This window comes from Sorex araneus, chromosome 4 (assembly GCF_027595985.1).
Source record: "Sorex araneus isolate mSorAra2 chromosome 4, mSorAra2.pri, whole genome shotgun sequence".
Classification (NCBI taxonomy): domain Eukaryota; kingdom Metazoa; phylum Chordata; class Mammalia; order Eulipotyphla; family Soricidae; genus Sorex; species Sorex araneus.
This window is the reverse complement of record NC_073305.1, coordinates 49,658,660-49,678,943: the sequence shown is the minus strand read 5'-3', so window position 1 is coordinate 49,678,943 and position 20,284 is coordinate 49,658,660. Positions and strand designations below refer to the sequence as shown.

General features: G+C 46.8%; 1 protein-coding gene across 2 annotated transcripts; it reads left to right on the top strand.

Annotated features, from left to right (window-relative positions):
* Positions 1-1,799: 1,799 nt before the first annotated feature.
* ACTR8 (actin related protein 8) lies at positions 1,800-19,674 on the top strand. 2 transcript variants are annotated; one of them, XR_008629847.1, is made up of 13 exons: positions 1,800-3,719; positions 7,241-7,411; positions 9,246-9,356; positions 9,915-10,019; positions 10,867-11,040; positions 11,722-11,815; positions 12,007-12,139; positions 13,949-14,102; positions 15,138-15,233; positions 15,430-15,570; positions 17,111-17,375; positions 17,782-17,855; positions 18,178-18,311. XR_008629847.1 is itself a non-coding variant. In XM_055136941.1 (13 exons), exons 1-13 carry the CDS (start codon positions 3,597-3,599, stop codon positions 19,539-19,541), a joined length of 1,875 nt encoding a protein of 624 aa, XP_054992916.1. In that variant the 5' UTR covers positions 1,805-3,596; the 3' UTR covers positions 19,542-19,674. The 2 variants fall into 2 exon arrangements, 1 of the variants encoding a protein (XP_054992916.1); XM_055136941.1 differs by lacking the exon at positions 17,782-17,855 and adding an exon at positions 19,398-19,674 and having other exon boundaries at positions 1,805-3,719; positions 18,178-18,341.
* Positions 19,675-20,284: the final 610 nt, after the last annotated feature.

The following is a 20,284-nucleotide window of genomic DNA, read 5'->3' as shown; positions in this document are numbered from 1 at the left end:
ACTGTTAATGATAAGATTTCAATAGATGATAAAGTAGTTGTAGTATATAGATAATGTGTAAAACTATTCAGCTATGAGAAAAAATCTGGTTTCAACTAGGATGGAGCTGCAAGGCATCATGGTAAGAAAAGTGAATGAGAAGGAAAAAGACATACCAGATAATGTCCTTTATCAGCAGTATAAAGAAACAGCGTGATGCAGCTGGGACTCATCCCACCAAATCCTGCTGATTCTATGCCAATTGTAGGACACTGGCATGGGGGTAGGGGGAGGTGTGCCTTGAATCTGTGGGGTTTTCCTGTCTTCACTTGTGGATCACCTGGTTCATCCTGTGTATCTGGGTGTGGAAGTTGAAACATCCAAAAATCAGCCATAGGAATCTAACATTCTTTGTCATTGCCTTATACAGCAGCTCTCTTACTCTGTAGTAGTCTAAATATTCTCCCTGATCTCTCAGGGGTGGGATGGGGGCAGCCTTTAGTACTGGACAGTAGTAGCCTGAACTAACTGCAAAGGTGGCATTTCCTCTGTCCTCCCTGCACTCTCTCAGCTCATCTACGTGTCTCTGCCCTGTGGGTTCATCTCTGCTGCTGGGGACAGTGTCAGAGCAACAGTATTCTTTAGCTATGTGCCCCATTAGCTTGCCCATTTAGGGATTCCTCCAACTTTGGGAACCCTTGAACGAGACAAAGCCAGCTATGTGCCAGAGGTTTTCTGTAAACCAAGCTAGGCATGTATACAAGTATGTCTGTCTTACACTCCAGGTTTTTCTGTAATCCTTGGGTCTCATTTCCCAAATTCCAGTCTCAAAGATTCAGCTTTATTTTTTTTTAATTTTTTTATTTTATTGAATCACCATGTGGAAAATTACAATGCTTTCAGGTTTAAGTTTCAGTTATACAATGCTGAAACAACCATTCCTTCACCTGTGCCCATATCCCACCACCAAAAAAAAAAAAAAAACACCAAAAACCCAGTATACCTCCCATCCCGCGCCCCTCCCCCCCAAACTGATAAAATTCACTTTACTTTCTCTTTGGTTACATTCAATAATTCAATATTTCAACAAAAACCTCACTATTATTGTTTGGAGTTCCTCACTAGAGTCAGACCTGTTGTGAAGAGATATGAGGCCGCTATCGCGGCCGCGCAGTTTTGGACTTCTGTATTTTAGCAACTAAGTCCAGGGAAATTTCTTCCAGATATTGGATCGTTGCAAGCTTGTAACTCTCATCTGCGGTCCTCATGGCGGTCACCACGCCCTTCACCCCTGTCAAGGAAAAAGGCGAGAGAGAGAAATACCTTTCCCCTCCTGGGCAGGCATGGGGCCGTGGCTTAGTTCTGTCTGGAGACATTCTGCAAGGAGCTGCCCATACCAAAAGTAGTTTAGCTGGCCTCTGGAGTCATGCTCGTGCAGCTGCGGGGAGGCCGCACATGTGCGGCCCCCGGGATCCCATCTCCGCAGCGAGTGGGGCCGGTGCCGCCCACTTTCCCGAGAAAGATTCAACTTTTATCTATAACCCAAGGACCTTCTCTTTATGTCCAGCAGAACACATTGGGGCATCGTGTATACTCAAGGACTCATTTCCATCCTGGGCTTCCAGAATTCTATCAAGCACACAAGCTGAGGGCCTAACTGCTTAGTAGATGGAGAAAAGTCTAATACTTCTACCAAAAACTCAATACAAAGTAAGGGAAATAGACAACGGTCAATGAAAGCAAATCTTGCCAACAACCAAGAAATGGTGGTAACGTGGCACAGCACCATTGTTAGCAATGATTCTATTACGAACCATGATCTTCATTAAAAAAAAAAAAAGATGTCTTTTTTAGAAAAGTTTGTAGTAGCCATCCTGGTGACATAATACTAATAGTAACTTCAGCTAGGTGATGGTAGTGATGTCGGTGGGCCCCACGGGTGACATGTGAAGCGGGGAGGAGAAAGACAGTCACTTTCTCCCCAACCGCCTCTACCACCCAGGACCCAGGGTTACTGGATTCTTGTCTCGCTCTCGGAAAAGAATTTCAGGAGTAGTCAAGCAGTGAAGTAACAGATTTTATGAGGGAAGGAGGAAGGGATAAGTGGAAGAGAATAGTAAGAGTAACGCGCTTAAGAGAGAATGCAGGCTTCTCCAAGGGTGGAGAGAGCTCTACACACATCCTAGCACTGGACACGAAAGCATGAAAGTACATATCTCAAGAGGGGAGATGAGGGCAACACATGTGCTCGGGCACCGCATGTACTCGGCCTCATGGGCACAAGCAGCACATGGGCTCAGGCAGCATATGTGAATCCTTCCTTTGTTCAAGGTGACCTTTATAGGGTTTCTTCAACCTGCCCCACTTGAGGCTTCTTTCCAGGTAAAAGTCCGTTCCTAAGACCTGATAAGACCATTATCAGGTCTTATCTGGTAGCAGAGACTTGACCCTGATCTAGGGTTACCAGGAAGGTTGGGAGTGGTGATGGTCTTCTTTAGGCTGGATCACATTTAATCAGATTAAGGGAGAGGTCAAAGGAAATTCGAGGAATTTCCTTCATGGGGTGGGGGGTCCAATCTCCTCAGGATCCACTGAAGGTCTTATCAGGTCTGTTTTCTGTATCCACAGGGTGGATCAGTCTTAGGATTCTCCTTCCCAGGGACTTTGTTAATCTAAATTTCATTGCCAAGGGCCTTTCCCTATCTACCTACCTACATCAGTAGGAATAAAAAGTGCATTCATTCAGAATATAATATAGGTACTGCAGGGTTTACTGATGGATTGGCTGTAGAAGATACAGATATCTAAAAAAGTCAATGATAAGGGGCCGGAGGATAGCACAGTGAGTAGGGCGTTTGCCTTGCACGCGGCAGACCCGGGCCCGGCATCCCATATGGTCCCCCAAGCACTGCCAGGCGTAATTCCTGAGTGCAAAGTCAGGAGTAACCCCTGAGCATTGCTGGGTGTGACCCAAAAAGCAAAAGCAAAAAAAAAAAAAAAAAGTCAATGATAAGACTGCAATGGTACAGAGTGGATGTAAGTATTTTGGGGCTGGGAACTGAATTCCATAAATATGAATTCCATATTTAAGATTGGCAAGCCACTCAAGAGGACCCAACACATATTAGGTCAAGTCCAAGAAAGGAATATGTTCGTTGAGTGTCACACTGGTTAAAGCCATTCAGTGTAGAGGAGAGACCTACGTCACAGGCTCGGCTGAGCAGGACCATTGTAGGGTGCGCAGGGGTGAAGAGTGTGTCTGGAGCCTGGAAACGCAGAGTCTGCAGCAGGCGTGAGGATGAAACGGGTTCCATCAGAAGCGCTCGAGGCAAGCTCCAGCTCAGTTGCTAGCCTCTTGAAACTGTGACCAATCACAGCCACATCCGACTAACCACAGCCACGTCCCTCCAACCCACACTCGAGCTCCCGTGCCGCCCCAGTCCCCCGCGGGCTGGCACTTCCGCCTTCCCAGACTGCCCCGGGCCGACTCCGCGGCAGCCATCTTGACTGTGGGCAAGCGGCAGGGGCGACGGCGCCTCCCGGGGAGCTGCTTGGATCCGGTAGCGGCGACGTGACCCTGATCGAGGCGAGAGGGTCGGTGGCCTGCGGCGGCCGCCATGACCCAGGCGGAGAAGGGGGACGCGGAGAACGGGAAGGAGAAGGGCGGAGAGAAGGAGAAGGAGCAGCGCGGTGTGAAGCGGCCCATCGTGCCCGCGCTGGTGCCGGAGTCGCTGCAGGAGGTGAGCCGGGTCGGGACTCGCCGAGAGCCCGCTGCCTTCGGGCGGACCGCGGCCGCCGGGCCGGGCCGGGCCGGGCCGGGCATGGCGGAGCCCCGCGGGGACGGGGGGCGCCGATGGCTCGCCCGCCTCGCTTCTCCCCCTCCCCCGGCGGGTCGTTCCCCTTCCGGGGCGCGGTGCTAGCGCGTCCCCTGCCGCGCGCCCGAGGCAGCGACTCGGGAAGGCTCCCCGGGTGCGGCGGGGGTTGCAGGGGTCGCGGGGAGCGAGAGCTTCTCTGCTTTGTCCCGGGGACCCCCGCTTAAGTTTCAACGCAAGGAAGAGGGCAGGCGCTGGTTAAGCGGACTTAAAGCACTTGGGTGTCCAAACCAGAGCAGGAGAAAAGTAAAGCTTGGCCAGAAGGGGGGAGGGGGGGAGAAGAGATGCGCGCAGCCGCCCGGGCTGTGTCCTTACCCACCCCTGGAGGGGCTATCTTCGGAGCTGCAGTACCGAGGCTTAAATGTTCAGGATTTCTAATCTAAGGCAGCCGCCCTCGGTTCCCCGGGAGGCGGGTACAACCCTTGGCAGCTGTAGAATGCGCAGCGCGGGAAGCCCCCGCAACGCGGCCAGCTGGCACCATGGGCAGCTTGCATGCTCTGCAAGGACCCGCTGCGCCCACACTCTAGGGTTCGAACGCCCACGCATTGGAGGGGGTGATGGGCACCGGCAGAGGGGGGATGGGCTCGCTTAGCAGGGGGCACACAGCAGACCGGCTGGAGGCGTGTCGTCAGGGCAGGTCACAGCAGGAATGAACGACTCGGGTGAGCAGAGGGAGACTAGGCCGGCAGAGACCAGGGCCAGGACTGGCGGTGAGGGCAAGGCAGTGAGAACTTTCCCAGGTTTACGGTATTAAGAAGGATGAGGAGGACAGAGAGAAAGTCCAGGCATTAAGGCGCGTTGCCTTGCACCCCACCTACTCGCGTCCAAATCCACAACACTGCGTATGGTCCCAGATCACTGCCAGGGGGTCATATTCCTGGTCCCCTAAACTCTTTGGCCCCAGCCTACTGGGATCCCCCAAGGGGGAGAAAAAAAAGAACCAATGTGTGCAAAAAAAAAAAAAAAAATTGGGGTAGAAGAGATAGTGCATGAGGTAAGGCAGTTGGCGCAGGGTGGGGAGGCAGATAGCACAGCAAGTAGGGTACATTCCTGGCATGCGGCCAATCGAGCATCCCATATAGGTCCCCTGATCCCAGAACACAGCCAGGAGTAAGCCCTGAGCACAAGGCACTTGCTTTGCAGGTCTTTGATCGCTGTGACCGTGGTTCAGTCCCTGGCACCGCCAGGGGTCGCACTTGAGCAAAGAGCCAAGAGTAGCTCCTAAGCACCACCTAAGGGAGCCCAAACTTTTCTCCCACCCCCCCAAAGGAAGACTACTTTTGATTAATCTGTTAAATACAATTAATCTGTTTAGTCCTTGCATATCTATGAGGTTATGGAAACTTTGTCCAAAACAAGAACTAGTGAGCAGATCTGTGAATTTCAAATCTGGGCCCTTAGGGAGAGTAGTATTTCCTGCACTTGAGTCACTTAAATTCAAAGCATGATCTCCTTTGGATATTCTGTATCCTCTCTGACACCTTGCCTAAAGAACTTTTACTCATCCTTATCTTAATGTCAAGGGAAGTGTGAACTACCCCCTCCATGAATATGCAATTAATATTTTTGTTAAAAAATGCCCGCACTTTGGAAAGCTGCATTTATGACCCCAGAACTTTCCAGTCAGTGCTGTAGCCTGTGCCACTAATGAGACACCAGGGTGACCAACGGCGAGTAGCCTCATCTGTTTACCCCAGCCATTAGACCAGTGTTGGAGGTCCCACACAGCACACGCCTCATGAGAGCTGCGTACCAAGTGTCTGGGCATGATTCAAGAGTGGACAAGGACGACAGAGATACCTTTTCAGAAAACAACTCTGAGAAACAAATGTCATGAAAAGAAGGGGTGCTGTAAGAGGACAAGGAAACTATTTGAACCCTTTAACTTCAGACCTAAAGGGAAGAATAAGACTTACCAGGGAGGAAAAACATTGTTTGAAGGGGAATCCGCTTGGTGAGTTAAGGGATCCAGGGAGGGGCTGGGGAGAACAGAGTTTAAAGGACTGAGCACATTATGGTAGGCCTGGCTTTGATCTGGAATCTGCGTGGTCCCCTCAGCAATGCTGGGACTGACCCTCTTCCCTCAAACCCCCCTAGCAGTGAACTGGAAGCAGCACCCCAGTGTTGGATCTGTCTCCAAAGCAAAGAAAGAAAAGCAAATCAAGATTGGAAGCTTAAAGTAAAAGGGCAGGGTTTCTAGAGTAAGTAGAAAACTGGATAGATAAGCAAGACCTTGATTTTGGAGGTTCTAGACTTTATCTTAGTGGCAGGCTACAAAAATGTTTTGGGTGGAGATGTAAGGAGAGTTCAGCAGTCCCAGGCTCTCTTTTTTTGGGACTCGTCCCTGCTGGTGCTAAGGGGCATCTGACGGTGCTGGCAGGTTGCTGCTGCCAGTGAAGGGGACGCGATGGTGCTGGGATCAAACTGGGGCTCTCGCAGGCAAAACTTGTCGTGCAGCTAGTTGAGCAGTCTCTTCAGCCCTTGGTGTTTCCCTTTGTTTGTTTATTTTTTTGTTTTCAGGGGACCATGACCATCAGTGCTCAGGTATCATTACTGGCTCTGCACTCAGGGATCACTGATAGCAGGGTTTGGGGGACCACATGGGGTGCCCAGGGATCTAACTCAGGTCAGCCATGTGGAAGGCAAGTGCCCTGCCCACTGTACTATCACTCTGGCCCCTGTTTTTTCAGCCAGCACCTTTAGATCCAGACTTACGGAATAATATTCCCTTATACTTGTACTCCTCATTTATAACTGTTTTCTTTTTTTTTTTTTTCTTTTTAATTTTTTATTGAGTCACCATGTGGAAAGTTACAAAGTTTTCAGGTTTAAATCTCAGTTATACAATGCTCGAATACCCATCCCTTCACCAGTGCTCATATTCCACCACCAAGAATCCCAGTATAGCTCCACCCCGCCCCCTCACACCCCAACCCCCCCCACACCCCTAGCCCCCCCATCCTAAGCCCCCCCCCCCCCGCCTGTGTAACTAATAAATTTCACTTTACTTTCATGAACACTACATTCATACTGTTTTCTTAGTAAGCGGAAAGTTCTCTGATGCTTGGGACTTTATCCTGGACACATTTTCACCCACGGTGTCTGGCACAGGGATCCCAATGAATAATTTTTTCTTGACTCTTTTAAACAAATGTATGTTGGATTATGAACTCAGAGATCCTGGGAACACAGAGGCAAAATGGGTTTTTTTGGGGGGCAGAGAACAGTAATTGAATACCTAGGAACTCTGTTTTGTGAATTGTTTCGGTGCTTTAGAGTTCCCTTGCCATTGTAGGAAACTTCTTAGTTTAGTCTGTTACCTGTGTGTGGTTGAATGGACTCCTGGCATGTTAGGTACTAAGGCCACACTCCTGTATTTTCATTTGCAGCAAATCCAGAGCAACTTCATTGTTGTGATACATCCAGGTTCAACGACTCTAAGGATTGGACGAGCCACAGATACACTTCCTGCCAGCGTCCCACATGTCATTGCAAGAAGACACAAGCAGCAAGGGCAGCCCCTGTACAAGGACAACTGGCTCCTGAGGGAGGGACTAAATGTAAGTCAGAAGTAGGGGACCTGGGAGGAAACCCAAGTCAGTTTTCTTGGGAGAGCCTGGACTCAAGGGGATGCAGTAACGAATAAACATTGCCACAGTTTTAAAATAATGAAATGATGAGCATTATTTAGGGCTACAGATTTTCACCTGAGCTAGTGATTTTTTTTTTTGAGTGTGACTTCATAGCTGCATAGGCCCCGAGTCAGAGCTCAGCTGGCAGAGTGCCTGCGTGCAGGAGGGCCAGGTCTGATTTCTGCCACCTCTTGGTCTCTAAGTATGACTGGGTAAGGCCCCCAAACCACACATACACAACACTCAACAGTAACACAAAAATATGATTTTTTTTAGCTCATTAAATTGAACTGGATAGCGATAAAGGTAGTCTTTAATGAAAGATAAGGTTACTCATTTAAAATCATGCATTCAGGCACGGAGCAGTAATATAGAGAGTAAGGCAGTTGCCTTGCTCATGACCATCCCAGGTTCAATTCTTGGCACCCCGTATGATCACTCCTGCCGGGACTGATCACTATGCACAGAGCCAGGAATAAGCTATGAACACAACCAGGTATGGCCCCCTAACAAAAACAAAAATGATACATTCAGGCCTCTTGTGAATGCTGTGTTTATGCTTCCAGAACTTAGAACTAATTTAAGATTTAAATTTTCTTTTTACATCTGTGAACAGATTGAAGTGGCTGCAATAAATAATTTTTATAATTAAGTCACATCGTAATTTAAAGGCAAAAACTGTTTCTTTGCAATGAGCCTTTTTTCTTTTTCTTTCCTTTTTTTTTTTTTTTTTTTTTGCTTTTTGGGTCACCCAGCGATGCACAGGGGTTCCTCCTGGCTCTGCACTCAAGAATTACTCCTGGCGGTTCTCAGGGGACCATATGGAAGCCAGGAATCAAAACTGGGTGTACCACATTCAAGGCAAATGCGCTACCCGCTGTACAGCCCCACAGGTTTCCATTTTTTAGCCCGATTATACGTTATCCTTTCTTTTTTCTTTGTTTCTCTTTTTCCGTTTTTTTTTTGGGGGGGGGGTTCACACCCACTAGTGCTCATGGCTTTTTTCCTAAGGGATCACTCGTGGAGAGCCTTGGGGGACCGTATGTGGTGCTGAGGGTCAAATCCTGTGTCCGCTGCATGCAAGGCAAGCAGCTTTCCACTCTGCCGCTCCAGCACACTACAGCACTACAGTCCATCTCTAATCTTTAATATAACTTGATAATAAAATCTTGTTGACCAAGCAAGACTACACATAAAGGAGTATAATTGTTACAAAATGACAGATGTATTTATATAAACCTGGATTCCTGAAATACTTTGTACTATAAAGTAACTGGTCTGATCAGTGGTATGGAAAACTTAATCAGCCAAAAGTTATTTGATATGAAAAACTTATCAGTCAAAAGTTATTTGAGGTTATGGATTTGTGCAAGTAGTTGGTGGCTGGGAGATTGACTTATTGTAAAACAAGCATATTAACACCAAGTTGACAGGCAGGGATGGGTTGGGGCTTGGGGTGGGGAGGGAATATGGTAACACTGGTGGAAGGAAGTTCACACTGATGGTGGGAGTGGTGTTGAAGTATTATATGCCTAAGACTCAACTATCAATAACTTTGCAAATCAGAGTTCTTTAATAAAAATTTTAAAAAGGAAAATAAAACACTTTAACACATTGGACAAAGGTCGGGGAAATGCTGTTTAAACCTAAGCCCTCCTCTAAATGAGGTACACTCCTCTAAGTGTACTACCAGTGGGCCACATTGTTAGCCCTCACAAAACCTTTTTGTGAAAAACTCATCTTTTGTTTTTTCTCTCTCTAGAAACCTGAAAGTAATGAACAGCGGCAAAATGGCCTTAAGATGGTGGATCAGGCAATATGGTCCAAAAAGATGTCGAATGGCACAAGACGGATCCCCGTGTCCCCCGAGCAGGTTCAGCCCTTTCTCAGATTGTCCTCTTTTTACCATGGCTGTTCTGTCAAAATGCTGTGAATTCGGTCTCCCTGTTTCACTCCGTAAATCAAAAGGGGATTTCACTTGGGAAGGAAGAAAATCCATTCACAGCAACCTCCAGAGTAGCTGTGTGAATGTCACAGATGATTAGGCAAGCGCTTGTTTCTTGTGGTGAATATGGTAAACTGATGAAAGCCATCAATTTGGTATGATTGATAATGCATCAGTATGACAGACCAAAACTGCTAGGAGTGGACATGAGTTGACATGATAGAGGTTTGTGTTCAACAATTTTAAGGAGCATTAATATGGATTGTGAATGGCAGCCCATTAAACTCCTAGGGGAAATTAAGATTGTGGAGAAGGGTGATTGACGCCATTTGTATCCCGCCAGGATTTTGTTGACTGTCTGAATTTGTGGTTAGAACTTGCCACTGTATCTGGACTGTGAGAGAAGAGAAAAAGGGATCTGTACTCCCCTCTGCCCTCCATCTCTGGCGCGGATTCACAAAGTTCTTTAACGCTCTTTCTTTCCAGGCGCGCTCCTACAATAAACAGATGCGACCTGCAATATTAGATCACTGTTCCGGAAATAAGTGGACAAACACATCTCATCATCCTGAATTTTTGGTAGGAGAAGAGGTAAGAAAGAAAGTTCTTTTCAGGGTCTGCAGAGATAGCCCAGTGGTAAGGCACACGCCTTGCATACGGCCATCGCCCATCTCCAGCTGAGAATCACTCGGGGCAGCCGTGGGTCTCCTGTGTACTGCTTGAAAGCGCCCTTCCTCCCAAGGAGAGTTTTTTAATTAAGAACAAAACAAAGCACCCTGTTTCTAGTCCTGGGACTTAGTTACTTTGCCTCCTGCTTCTGGTTGTTTCCTAGCATCTTGTGGTCATGTTTCCAGAGTCACTTGCAGTGACTTCTAAGATGTCTGAGACTCTTCTCAAAATCAGAAGAGTGGTTTCTAAAATTATTTCATCTTTTTAGAAAAAATTACTTAGCATAAGACAAAGTACCCCGCTTCCCACCCCCATCCAGTTGCACCTCCTGTTTGTCTCCCCTACTCATGGGTTGTACAGTGCCCCAAAATACAGGGATGATGTATCTGCTGCTTTGGGAATACTGATTTTTGCTATTTTGTTTTGCTTTGTTTTTCCCATAACATAAAAGTTTTTTAAAAGAAATGTGAGGGGAGAGAAAGGGTGAACACAGGCAAGAGAAAACATGGGCTTCTCCTGAGGGGAAGCCAAGAGCATGCATCTTAGGTCAAGACACGGGTGAATCTGCAGGTGCAGAATGCAGTGTGCTCCCTGCATGCCTTTCCAAAGTTGGTCTTATAATTAGGCTTGAAAAGCTGAATTTATGTATTCAACAATGATGGTTTCTGGATTTGCATTTTAAATGCAAATTTAGAATTTGTAATTAGAAACTAGATTCTAGAAACTTCTGAGAGACAATTTTTACTTTTCATCTCCCTGGCTTTCCTAGGCCTTGTATGTTAATCCACTGGACTGTTACAATATTCACTGGCCGATCAGAAGGGGTCAGTTAAATATTCACCCTGGACCTGGGGGCTCCCTTACAGCTGTTCTGGCAGATATTGAAGTGATTTGGTCTCATGCAATACAAAAATACTTGGAAATTCCACTGAAAGATTTAAAGGTGAGTTAAAACTCCCAGTTACTTGAATTGTCTTCAAAAATCTCGGTCAACAAAAATAATGTGCTACCTAATTATTGGTAATGAAATATCCTTAAGGTGTCGAGGATATCTGTGCTTACTGTTTCTGTGGAGTCTCTATTGTTCTGCAGTCAGTAGAGATCAATTCTCTCTCTTCTCCTTAAATTTATTCCCTCCCCTTTCCTGCTCTTCCCTTCATTGCTGTGCTTGGTTGTGGTGTAATATGCCTATAGTATTCAAGGAGGGCACTGCTTCATTTATGGCGCACTCTGGGGTTTGCACCCCTCGTCGTGGCTCCTGGAATTGCTCTCGGGCCTGTGTGACTAGGGGAAGAGGGGTGGGGAGTCGGTCTCTCACCTCACCAGCACTGGGCACCAGGTAGGCACTGCCTACAGCCAATCCCTGGCCCCTGCTTCCTCATTTTTCATTTCTCTGATACCTTGTCTGTCCCTCTCATTTCACACATTTTGGCTAACTCAGAGGGTGGAATGAGCCAAACCCAGATGATAGAGAGGTTTGAGCTTTTGATCTGCACTCAGCCCTGTGTCCATCGCTGCTGCTCACTTAGAGAGAAGCCTATTTGAAGACAAGTACAGTGAGATTTATTTTGACAAGACTTTAATTTTAACCATCTTATCTTTCCCCCCCTTTGTTCTTTTTTAGTATTACAGATGTATCTTGTTAATTCCTGATATCTATAATAAACAGCATGTGAAAGAATTAGTAAATATGATCTTAATGAAGATGGGTTTTTCAGGTATGTCAGATACTCCGGTGACACTTCCTTTAAATGTGATATTTTTTTCAATGGTAAACTTAACTTCATTTTATTGTGGGTTTGAAATGCTGGTTCTGGGAGGGTCTCCGATGCTGGGATGCTTGCCCCGAGATTTCTGCACACTCAGTGCTCCCAGCTCCTCCGCAATTCCTCTGCTTTCTGTGTTTCAGGGATTGTGGTCCACCAGGAGTCTGTGTGTGCCACCTTTGGAAGTGGCTTAAGCAGCACGTGTATTGTGGATGTTGGGGACCAGAAGACAAGTGTCTGCTGTGTGGAAGATGGGGTTTCTCATCGGAACACGCGGTGAGGGGCCTGGGCGGAGGCAGCCCCCTCTCCTCTCCCTTCCTGGTTTGGTCAACTGTAGAGCATCACGAGTTAGCAGGAAGTCATTTCTAAGGAATTACATATTCGTGTTGGCATAGGAATCCAGTAGCAAGACTGTGGAAGTGCAAATGCTAGCAAGGCTGTAAAAACTGATTTTCCCTCTTCCTTTGGAACCCTAATATGTTTTCACATCAGCAGCTCTTAAAGATCCAGGTGTGTCCATGTGCTTCCCACAGAGAAAGCACCTATATAGTACCTTGATGTCTTTCCTGTGGTGTGGTGTAGAAATAGCAACTATATTCAGAGCAAAAGGATTTTTAGGTACATCTACAGTACTCAGTGTCTTTCATTGGTTATTGGAAATTGCACTTAAACAAAACCTTGTAAGGAGACCTATTTGCCCATAGTCTGTCCACGATTCTAGTCCGAGAAACATTACCGAACTTCTGCAGACCCCCCAAATACTTCTAATGTTTAACAACTATTTGTATTTATGTATTCATCTATTTTCTAACCTGCTTGTTCCAGTTCAGTGTTTTGAATGGGCCAAACCTTTCTCAGCAATTCAGGGTGCAAGGTTAATCCCAACTCTGGGCTCGCTATGTTTCCATTTGGGGGCACATGTGCACTTACACACGCGAGCGCGCGCGCGCGCGCACACACACACACACACACACACACACACACACACACACACACACACACACACTGCAGACTGGCACAGTTCAGGCACACCGGTACACTTCAGTGAACACACCGTTTGGGATAGAGGAGGAAACTGGAGGAAACAGGAAAAAACCATAAAGATGTGGAAGAATTTATAGTCAGTGGCCCTGGCCTAGAGTGGATTTTATTCCCCTGCCATCATTTTTTATCATGAAATGGCACTGGAAGAGACATCATTATTTGAGGAGCTGCTCTAGTAGAAAATAGATTTTTCAAGTCTGATTTCTCTGATGGGCATTTTGAATATTGAGTATTTTCTTGTCATAACAGTATCCCATGAGTGACAGTAGCTTTATGATGCTCACTGCTCATGATGCCATCACTAAGATGAGTTTATTTTATAATTGGAGTTCTAATGTTCTAACTGAAGAGCAGGGTTGCTGTTGATGCTTCAGAGATAAGTGCAGACAGGTGGGGGGCCAGGGGAATTTCCCGAAGCCTCTCTCGTCCTACGGTGGCTGCTTTGGGGCTCTGATTCTTCTGTGCCTTGCAGTAGGCATTTCTAGTCTCTGTAGAAACAAATTCCAAAGAGCCCAGGTCTTCTATGAGAAAGGTTAATCATTTCCTCTCACCCTAAGTGCAAACTAAAACTTGAGTATCAGTTATTTGGACTCATCATTTCATTGTCAAATGCCAGAGGTTCCTGAAATGTGGAGGAGTTGCTGAACTCAAGGCAGTCACTGAAACAGCTCAATGATCCTTGGCAGTGGCCAAAGTGTTCTGAAACAGATGGTAATCAGTAAGGTTTCTTATGATAAATTTGTCTTAGAGTGTCCTTCCTGTGTTGGAGGTGTAAGCAGGTAAATGATTTTCCTGTGGCAAACATTGACTTAGGAATGATCTAGGTTGAATGGTGTATTTCCAACTGCTTTCAGGTGCCCCACTGGACTTTTGCTAGCATTTAGTTACTCCCTCCTCTCCATCCATTCAGTCTTGTCTTAAAATTTTATTTTTACAGCAGGCATTTCTTGAAATATATTATGTTGCACTATATCTAATTGAGTCCTGAACTGCCTTTATGCCTCCTTAACCTTACCTTCTGCCCTCTTCTGTTAACTCTAGGCTCTGCCTGGCTTATGGGGGATCTGACGTATCAAGATGTTTTTACTGGCTTATGCAGAGAGCTGGATTCCCTTACAGAGAATGCCAGCTCACCAACAAAATGGATTGCCTTCTTCTGCAACACCTTAAAGAAACTTTTTGCCATTTAGATCAGGTGGGAGCAAAATCAGACTTGGTTATTATTGTCCTGAGGGTAAAAAATTAAGGTATCGAAAGGCAGTTAGACATTTAACAGTCGTATTTCTACTCTTTAGACTCAACTTGGTAATTCCTTATAACTGAAACTAAAAAGTGAGAGTTTTTGATTAAAATCTGATCTGTGAGGATGTATCTTAGACACTTGGGAAGCATAGCTTGTGTTTTTAAGAATGAGAATTTAGCAAATTGTTCCCAAGATCTGCATCATTCTGATAAAGGGAGAAGGTAAGCCTTTAGGTCTAATGAACAGTTGCAAGGAAACTTAGGTAGGTGCAGACATTAAATGGCATCATTTTAAGTATTTCATATTGCAAACAGTGGCATTTAAGCATTTCTACATAGGGATTGCTATTTTTTTTTTTTGCTCTTTGGGTCACACCTGGCAATGCACAGGGGTTACTCCTGGCTCATGCACTCAGGAATTACTCCTGGCGGTGCTCAGGGGATCATATGGGATGCTGGGAATCGAACCCGGGTCAGCCGCGTGCAAAGCAAACACCCTACCCGCTGTGCTATTGCTCCAGCCCCGGGATTGCTACTTTCTAGTGTTTTTAAAGACCGTTTCTTGTGTGGTGCCAAGAATCAATTCCAGGACCTTAACGTGTGCAAGGCATGTCCTCTGCCACTGAGTTTCATACTTACCCTGGGCTTTTTCCCTTTTCCCTTATTAATATGATTCTGAGGAAAAAAATGATTTTTAGACATTTAAGACTACCTAATATTCCCCAGTTACTGGGGGAATTTCTTTTCTTCATTGATTCGAATGAGTTCGTGCCTGTCAGTAGTGGAGAAAACAGGAAACGCAGGCCATTGGAACTGCAGTGTAAAGGGAGAAGCCCGGTGCAGTTGGGCTCTCAGCTTTATTGTTCTTCGAGGTGGGAAGATGTCCTCTGGTAGGTGAGACTTAGGTGGTGGGGAGGCTTCGCTGTAACTTGAGGAGTTTACATGCACTTATTGCTGATTCACTGACAGCGTCTTTTCCTGGACTCAGGACATCTCTGGGCTTCAAGACCATGAGTTTCAGATTCGACATCCAGATTCCCCTGCTCTGCTGTATCAGTTTCGACTAGGAGATGAAAAACTCCAGGTAATGCTATGGGCATGAGTTGCCATGGGTAGAAAGAAAACCGGCCATTTGCATTGCAGTTTCTCACCGATTACGCACTGGAGAAATAATGCTGTTCCCAAGAGGGACTGCTCGTGCATGTTGAGTTGGGGCACTGCCATTCTTCTCTCCTGTGTATCGGTGCCCCACGGTTGCTCCTTCTCCTCTCCACACACAGGCTCCCATGGCTTTGTTTTACCCGGCAACATTTGGCATCGTTGGACAGAAAATGACGACTTTGCAGCACAGATCCCAGGGCGACCCCGAGGACCCTCACGATGAGCACTACCTGCTGGCCACGCAGAGCAAGCAAGAGCAGGTCCGAGGAGTTCCATGGTGCGGGAAGACGGGCTTGTCTTATGAAAGACGCTTGCCCAGTTATGGGCAAGCAGTGTCACTAATGTGGACACCCTAGTGTCCTGCAGAGGAGGTGGAGTCTTGGTGTAAAGGCTGGACAGCTGTGACTCCATTTCTCAGAGTTCCCTCCATGCAGTTAAAGGGTCATGTAAACGAGGACCCTTCCCTTTTGGTGTGTGATTTGCTTGCATTTCTTTGAGTACCCGGTAGTAGCATCTCCACAGTTTTTTAATTATAAGCCAGAAGGTGTGTGGTATAGGTAAAGAGCTGAATCCCTTTGTCCGGAGCAGGCCCGTGAGCTGTGTACGGCCTTTGAAATCATTTGACCTGGCCCTGCTCCATGATGCGACAGACTCAGACACTTCTTGTCAGCTGCCTGCAGTCCATCTGCCTGTAGTGTGGCCCATGAATGATGTTCCCAATGTCCAAGTGGCCCTTGGCAGAAAGAGGCTTCCCCATCGCTGGTCTAGAGCTTTTCCCACTAGTAGGATGTGAGGAACACAAACTAACATTTTCATCCGCCAGTAAAATATCGCTCATGATAGAAAGGAGAGAGCATAAACATTTCCTGAGCTTTGTACCTGTTTCAAATGCACCTGAAGTTAGGAGAGGTCTGAAAATAATAACTGTAATAGCTTCTAGCCCAAGAATTCTACTGAAATACTCTACTTAAAAACTCAGTTCAAAAATAGAATAAATTGATACCGTCTCAACCCCACCCCCCAAAAAAAGAAAGGAAAATATAATATCTAAAGATAACATAGAGGAAAAGGACTGGAGAGATAGCATAGTGGTTAAGACGCATATGGCTGACTCCTGTTTGCTCTCTGGTACCCACCTGCATGTCCCCACACACACACCCAGCAGTACAGGGTGTGGCTACAGTGCTACAGTGTGGCGCTAGTGGCCCTTGTGCCTGGTGGGTCAGGCTCCAGGCCTGTGAGCACCACTCGGGCGACACTCCCCCTCCACCCCCCAAAAAGGAAAAGAAAAACTCTGTTCAAGGGAACAGTTCCATCTACAATGGCTGGGGGTTGGGGACGACACCTGGCAGTGCTCAGAGCTTGCTCTGGCTCTGCTCTGGCAGTGCTCAGTGCTTACTGCTGGTTGTGCTCAGAGAATTCTTAGATGGTGCCAAGGAGAGCACTGGTGTCAGGGACAGAATCGGGTCAGTCATGTAAGACAAACACCTTGACCCCTATACTGTCTCTGGCCAAGGCATTTACATTTTAAAATCCTTAGACGTAAATAGACTCCAGGCCTGCCTTGTGGGGCACTGTGCTTGGAGGTCAGAATGCCCTCACCTGTGCACCTCCTCGCTCCGCTTACCCAGGAGAGGCATTTGGGAGGTTGGTTCCATGTGTGATGTTTTCCTCTATATGCCACGAAGGTCAGTCCTGGAGTCCAGCGGGGAGGGAAGGACGAGGTGGGTCTCTAGGAACACCAGTTCTTCTGTCATAACCAGACCATCTACTTGATTGTCTTTTTTTTTTTTTTTTAAGTCTGCAAAAGCTACTGCTGACCGGAAATCTGCCTCCAAGCCGATTGGATTCGAAGGGGATCTCCGTGGCCAGTCCTCTGATCTTCCAGAAAGACTCCATACCCAGGAAGTGGATTTGGGAGCAGCCCAGGGCGACTGCCTCATGGCTGGCAATGACTCTGAGGAGGCCCTCACCGCACTCATGTCCCGGAAAACTGCCATCTCACTGTTCGAAGGCAAAGCCCTGGGCCTGGATAAAGCCATCCTTCACAGCATAGACTGCTGCTGTAAGCACACGGGGGTAGCGGGCAGAGCGGTTAAATGAATTCATTCCATTTATTATTATTGTGCAGTCAGCATATTTATTCATCAGCTGCCAAGCACCTACTTTGTGTGGTAGGGTGTTCAGAATTAGTTCCAGTCTCCCCTAAGCACACAGGAAACCAAAATAAGTCACATGATTGTAAAAATGGAAATTTGGAGGCTAGGAATGTGAGCGCAAATGGGGTAAAGCATGTGCCTCATTTATCCGAGGCTCTAAGGCCCACAGCACTGAGCGCCAGACTGTTAGGCCCAGGACCTCAGAACGAGCATTGCTGGGTGTGGCCCGTTTTGAAACTTAAATAGAACTGAACTAAAGGATACTCCAAGTGAGAGCTACTGAGGAGTCTAGTAAAGGAATTTTACTTACAGGAGAGTGGAAGGCAGAGAAGTATTCCTTGAGGAAGAGCAGTTTTTAGCCAGATCTGGGGTCTCGCCAGTCACAGGTGAGGAGGGACGGAAAATGCGTGGAGGCCACCGTGTCTGGCAAGAAGGTTGCGAGGATGGGGCTGGAGAGATGGCGAGTCCACTCTTTGTTGGACTCAGTGAGCCCCTGGGAGATTGTGGTCATGCCCCATGAGAATTGGCAGGCGTGTGGCGGGGGGGCGGCCTGCTCTCATTGTCGTTTTACAAGGCTCTGCACTGTTGTGGGTGGGCGGGAACAAGAGCAGTGAGCAAGCCGGTGTGCTTATCCCAGCAGCCATGACGGTGGCAGCTGGCTCTGGTGTGCTGGTGGGCACGGAAGAGACACTGTCACTGTCTTTCCAGCATCTGATGATACCAAAAAGAAGATGTACAGCTCCATCCTCGTGGTGGGAGGCGGTTTGATGTTTCATAAAGCCCAAGAATTTCTGCAGCATAGAATTCTCAACAAGATGCCACCTTCATTTAGGAGAATTATTGAAAATGTGGACGTGATCACAAGGCCCAAGGTATTTTGCTCCAGGTGCTATTAGAGCTGCATCCAGTGAGACCAGCATCCATTATTTCTAGTTACAATGGTGCATGTGGGTAGAATGAAGCCTCAGGGGCAAGGGCGGGTGGAACGGTGGGAGGCCATGGGTTCCTGGGAGGGGGACAGCTTGCTGGGGTTTAGGCCCTGCTGTGCTCTCCAGGCTAGCATGACTCACTTGTGCATTTGTGAAAGAAGGGGGCTGAGACAATGATCCCATGTTTATCTCTCATTCTGAGGCTCTGCTGCTGCACCAGCTGATTTTTAAGGGCCTTGCTTGGGGTTAGCCGTCTTGAGAAGAAGCAGAGCCAGGGATTTAGAAATAGATTGTGTCTATTTCATTATATTCCACTAACAATTCATAAGTCTGAGAGAGGGATTGTAGGGTATGTGAATTTCTAACTTCCTGGGACTGGTGTACCACTTGCCTTGCATGCGCTGACCCAGGTTCGATCCCCAGCATCCCATGTGGTTTCCCAAGCCCGACCAGGATTGGCCCTGAGTGTAGAGCCCAGAGTAAATCTTGAGCACAGCTGGGTATGACCTCACCAAAAAAAAAAAGAAAAAACAATTTTTTTTTTTTCATGTATGTCCCTGCCTAAAATATCTGCTTGTGGAATAATAGTGAATCATGAGTAGTCATATCTTTGGCCATAAAAAACTGAAAAGTTTTTTTGTCAGTTTCACGACTACTTTGGGGCCCCTTAATGCAGGTTGAAATTCTGGCTTATTTACATATTAGTCCAGTGGGTTGTTTTTTTTTCTGTTCCCAGATTTTAAAAAGTGATCAAATGTACATCCTGTCTGCTTATTCTAAAAAGCCTTTTCCGGGGCTGGAGTGATAGCACAGCGGGTAGGGTGTTTGCCTTGCACACGGCTGACCCAGGCTCAATTCCCAGCATCCCATATGGTACCCCGAGCACCGCCAGGAGTAATTCCTGAGTGCAGAGTCAGGAGTAACCCCTGTGCATCTCCAGGTGTGACCCAAAAAAAGCAAAATAAATAAATAAATAAAATACCTTTTCCACTACACTAGGACATGGATCCCCGGCTGATTGCTTGGAAAGGAGGGGCAGTGTTGGCCTGTCTGGATACAACCCAGGAACTGTGGATTTACCAGCGGGAATGGCAGCGCTTTGGGGTCCGCATGTTGCGGGAGCGAGCCGCGTTTGTCTGGTAAAACGGTCAGAAAAAAGCCACTGTTGAGACCAAAGAAGCCTCTTGATATACAAAACTTTTATAGAACATGGTTTTTAATTTATTGGTTTATGTGCTAAAATTCATGAAAAAAAATAAATGAAATTTAACTTTTATGTTGAAGCATGTCATTGATTAAATCATAAGCGTCTGAAGCCTGGCAGGACTTTGGGGAGTAAGTATGAATTTACCCTTCAGTAAATTGTCAGCCTCAGAAAAACCAACCCCGCCCGTGATGGTACAAAATATCGCCCCTGCCCATTTGCGGGTCGTGAGGCCCCACGCTGCAGTTCCCTCTGGAGCATCTCGGGGAATGTGGCCTGTGCACGTGGCCTGGGAGATGGGCCTGCTCAGTTGACGTCTCTTTTAGGACAGCTGCACGTGGTGCAGGGGCCCCGGCCTTTGTCTTAGATTTCTGAATAGGGGGTGGGAAATGGTTAAGGGTTTGGGGTATTTTTTCCCCATTTTCTGTTGGGTTACAGAAGAGATTGAGGCTCATTCTGGTCTAAATTTTTTAGAGATAATGATTTAAAGCTGGCTGGTCTGACTGGGTTTTATTACCAAGTGCAGCAGGTCTGTTCCATTTCTTACGGGACATAGTAGACTGGGGTTTTCACCAAACAATAAAAACTAAAAAGGGAAACTTGCTTTTCTCCCTAAAGCTGAATATGAATGACTTAGGTGTCATTTAGAATTGCTGGCTTGTGTTGTCCAGATAAACAAGGT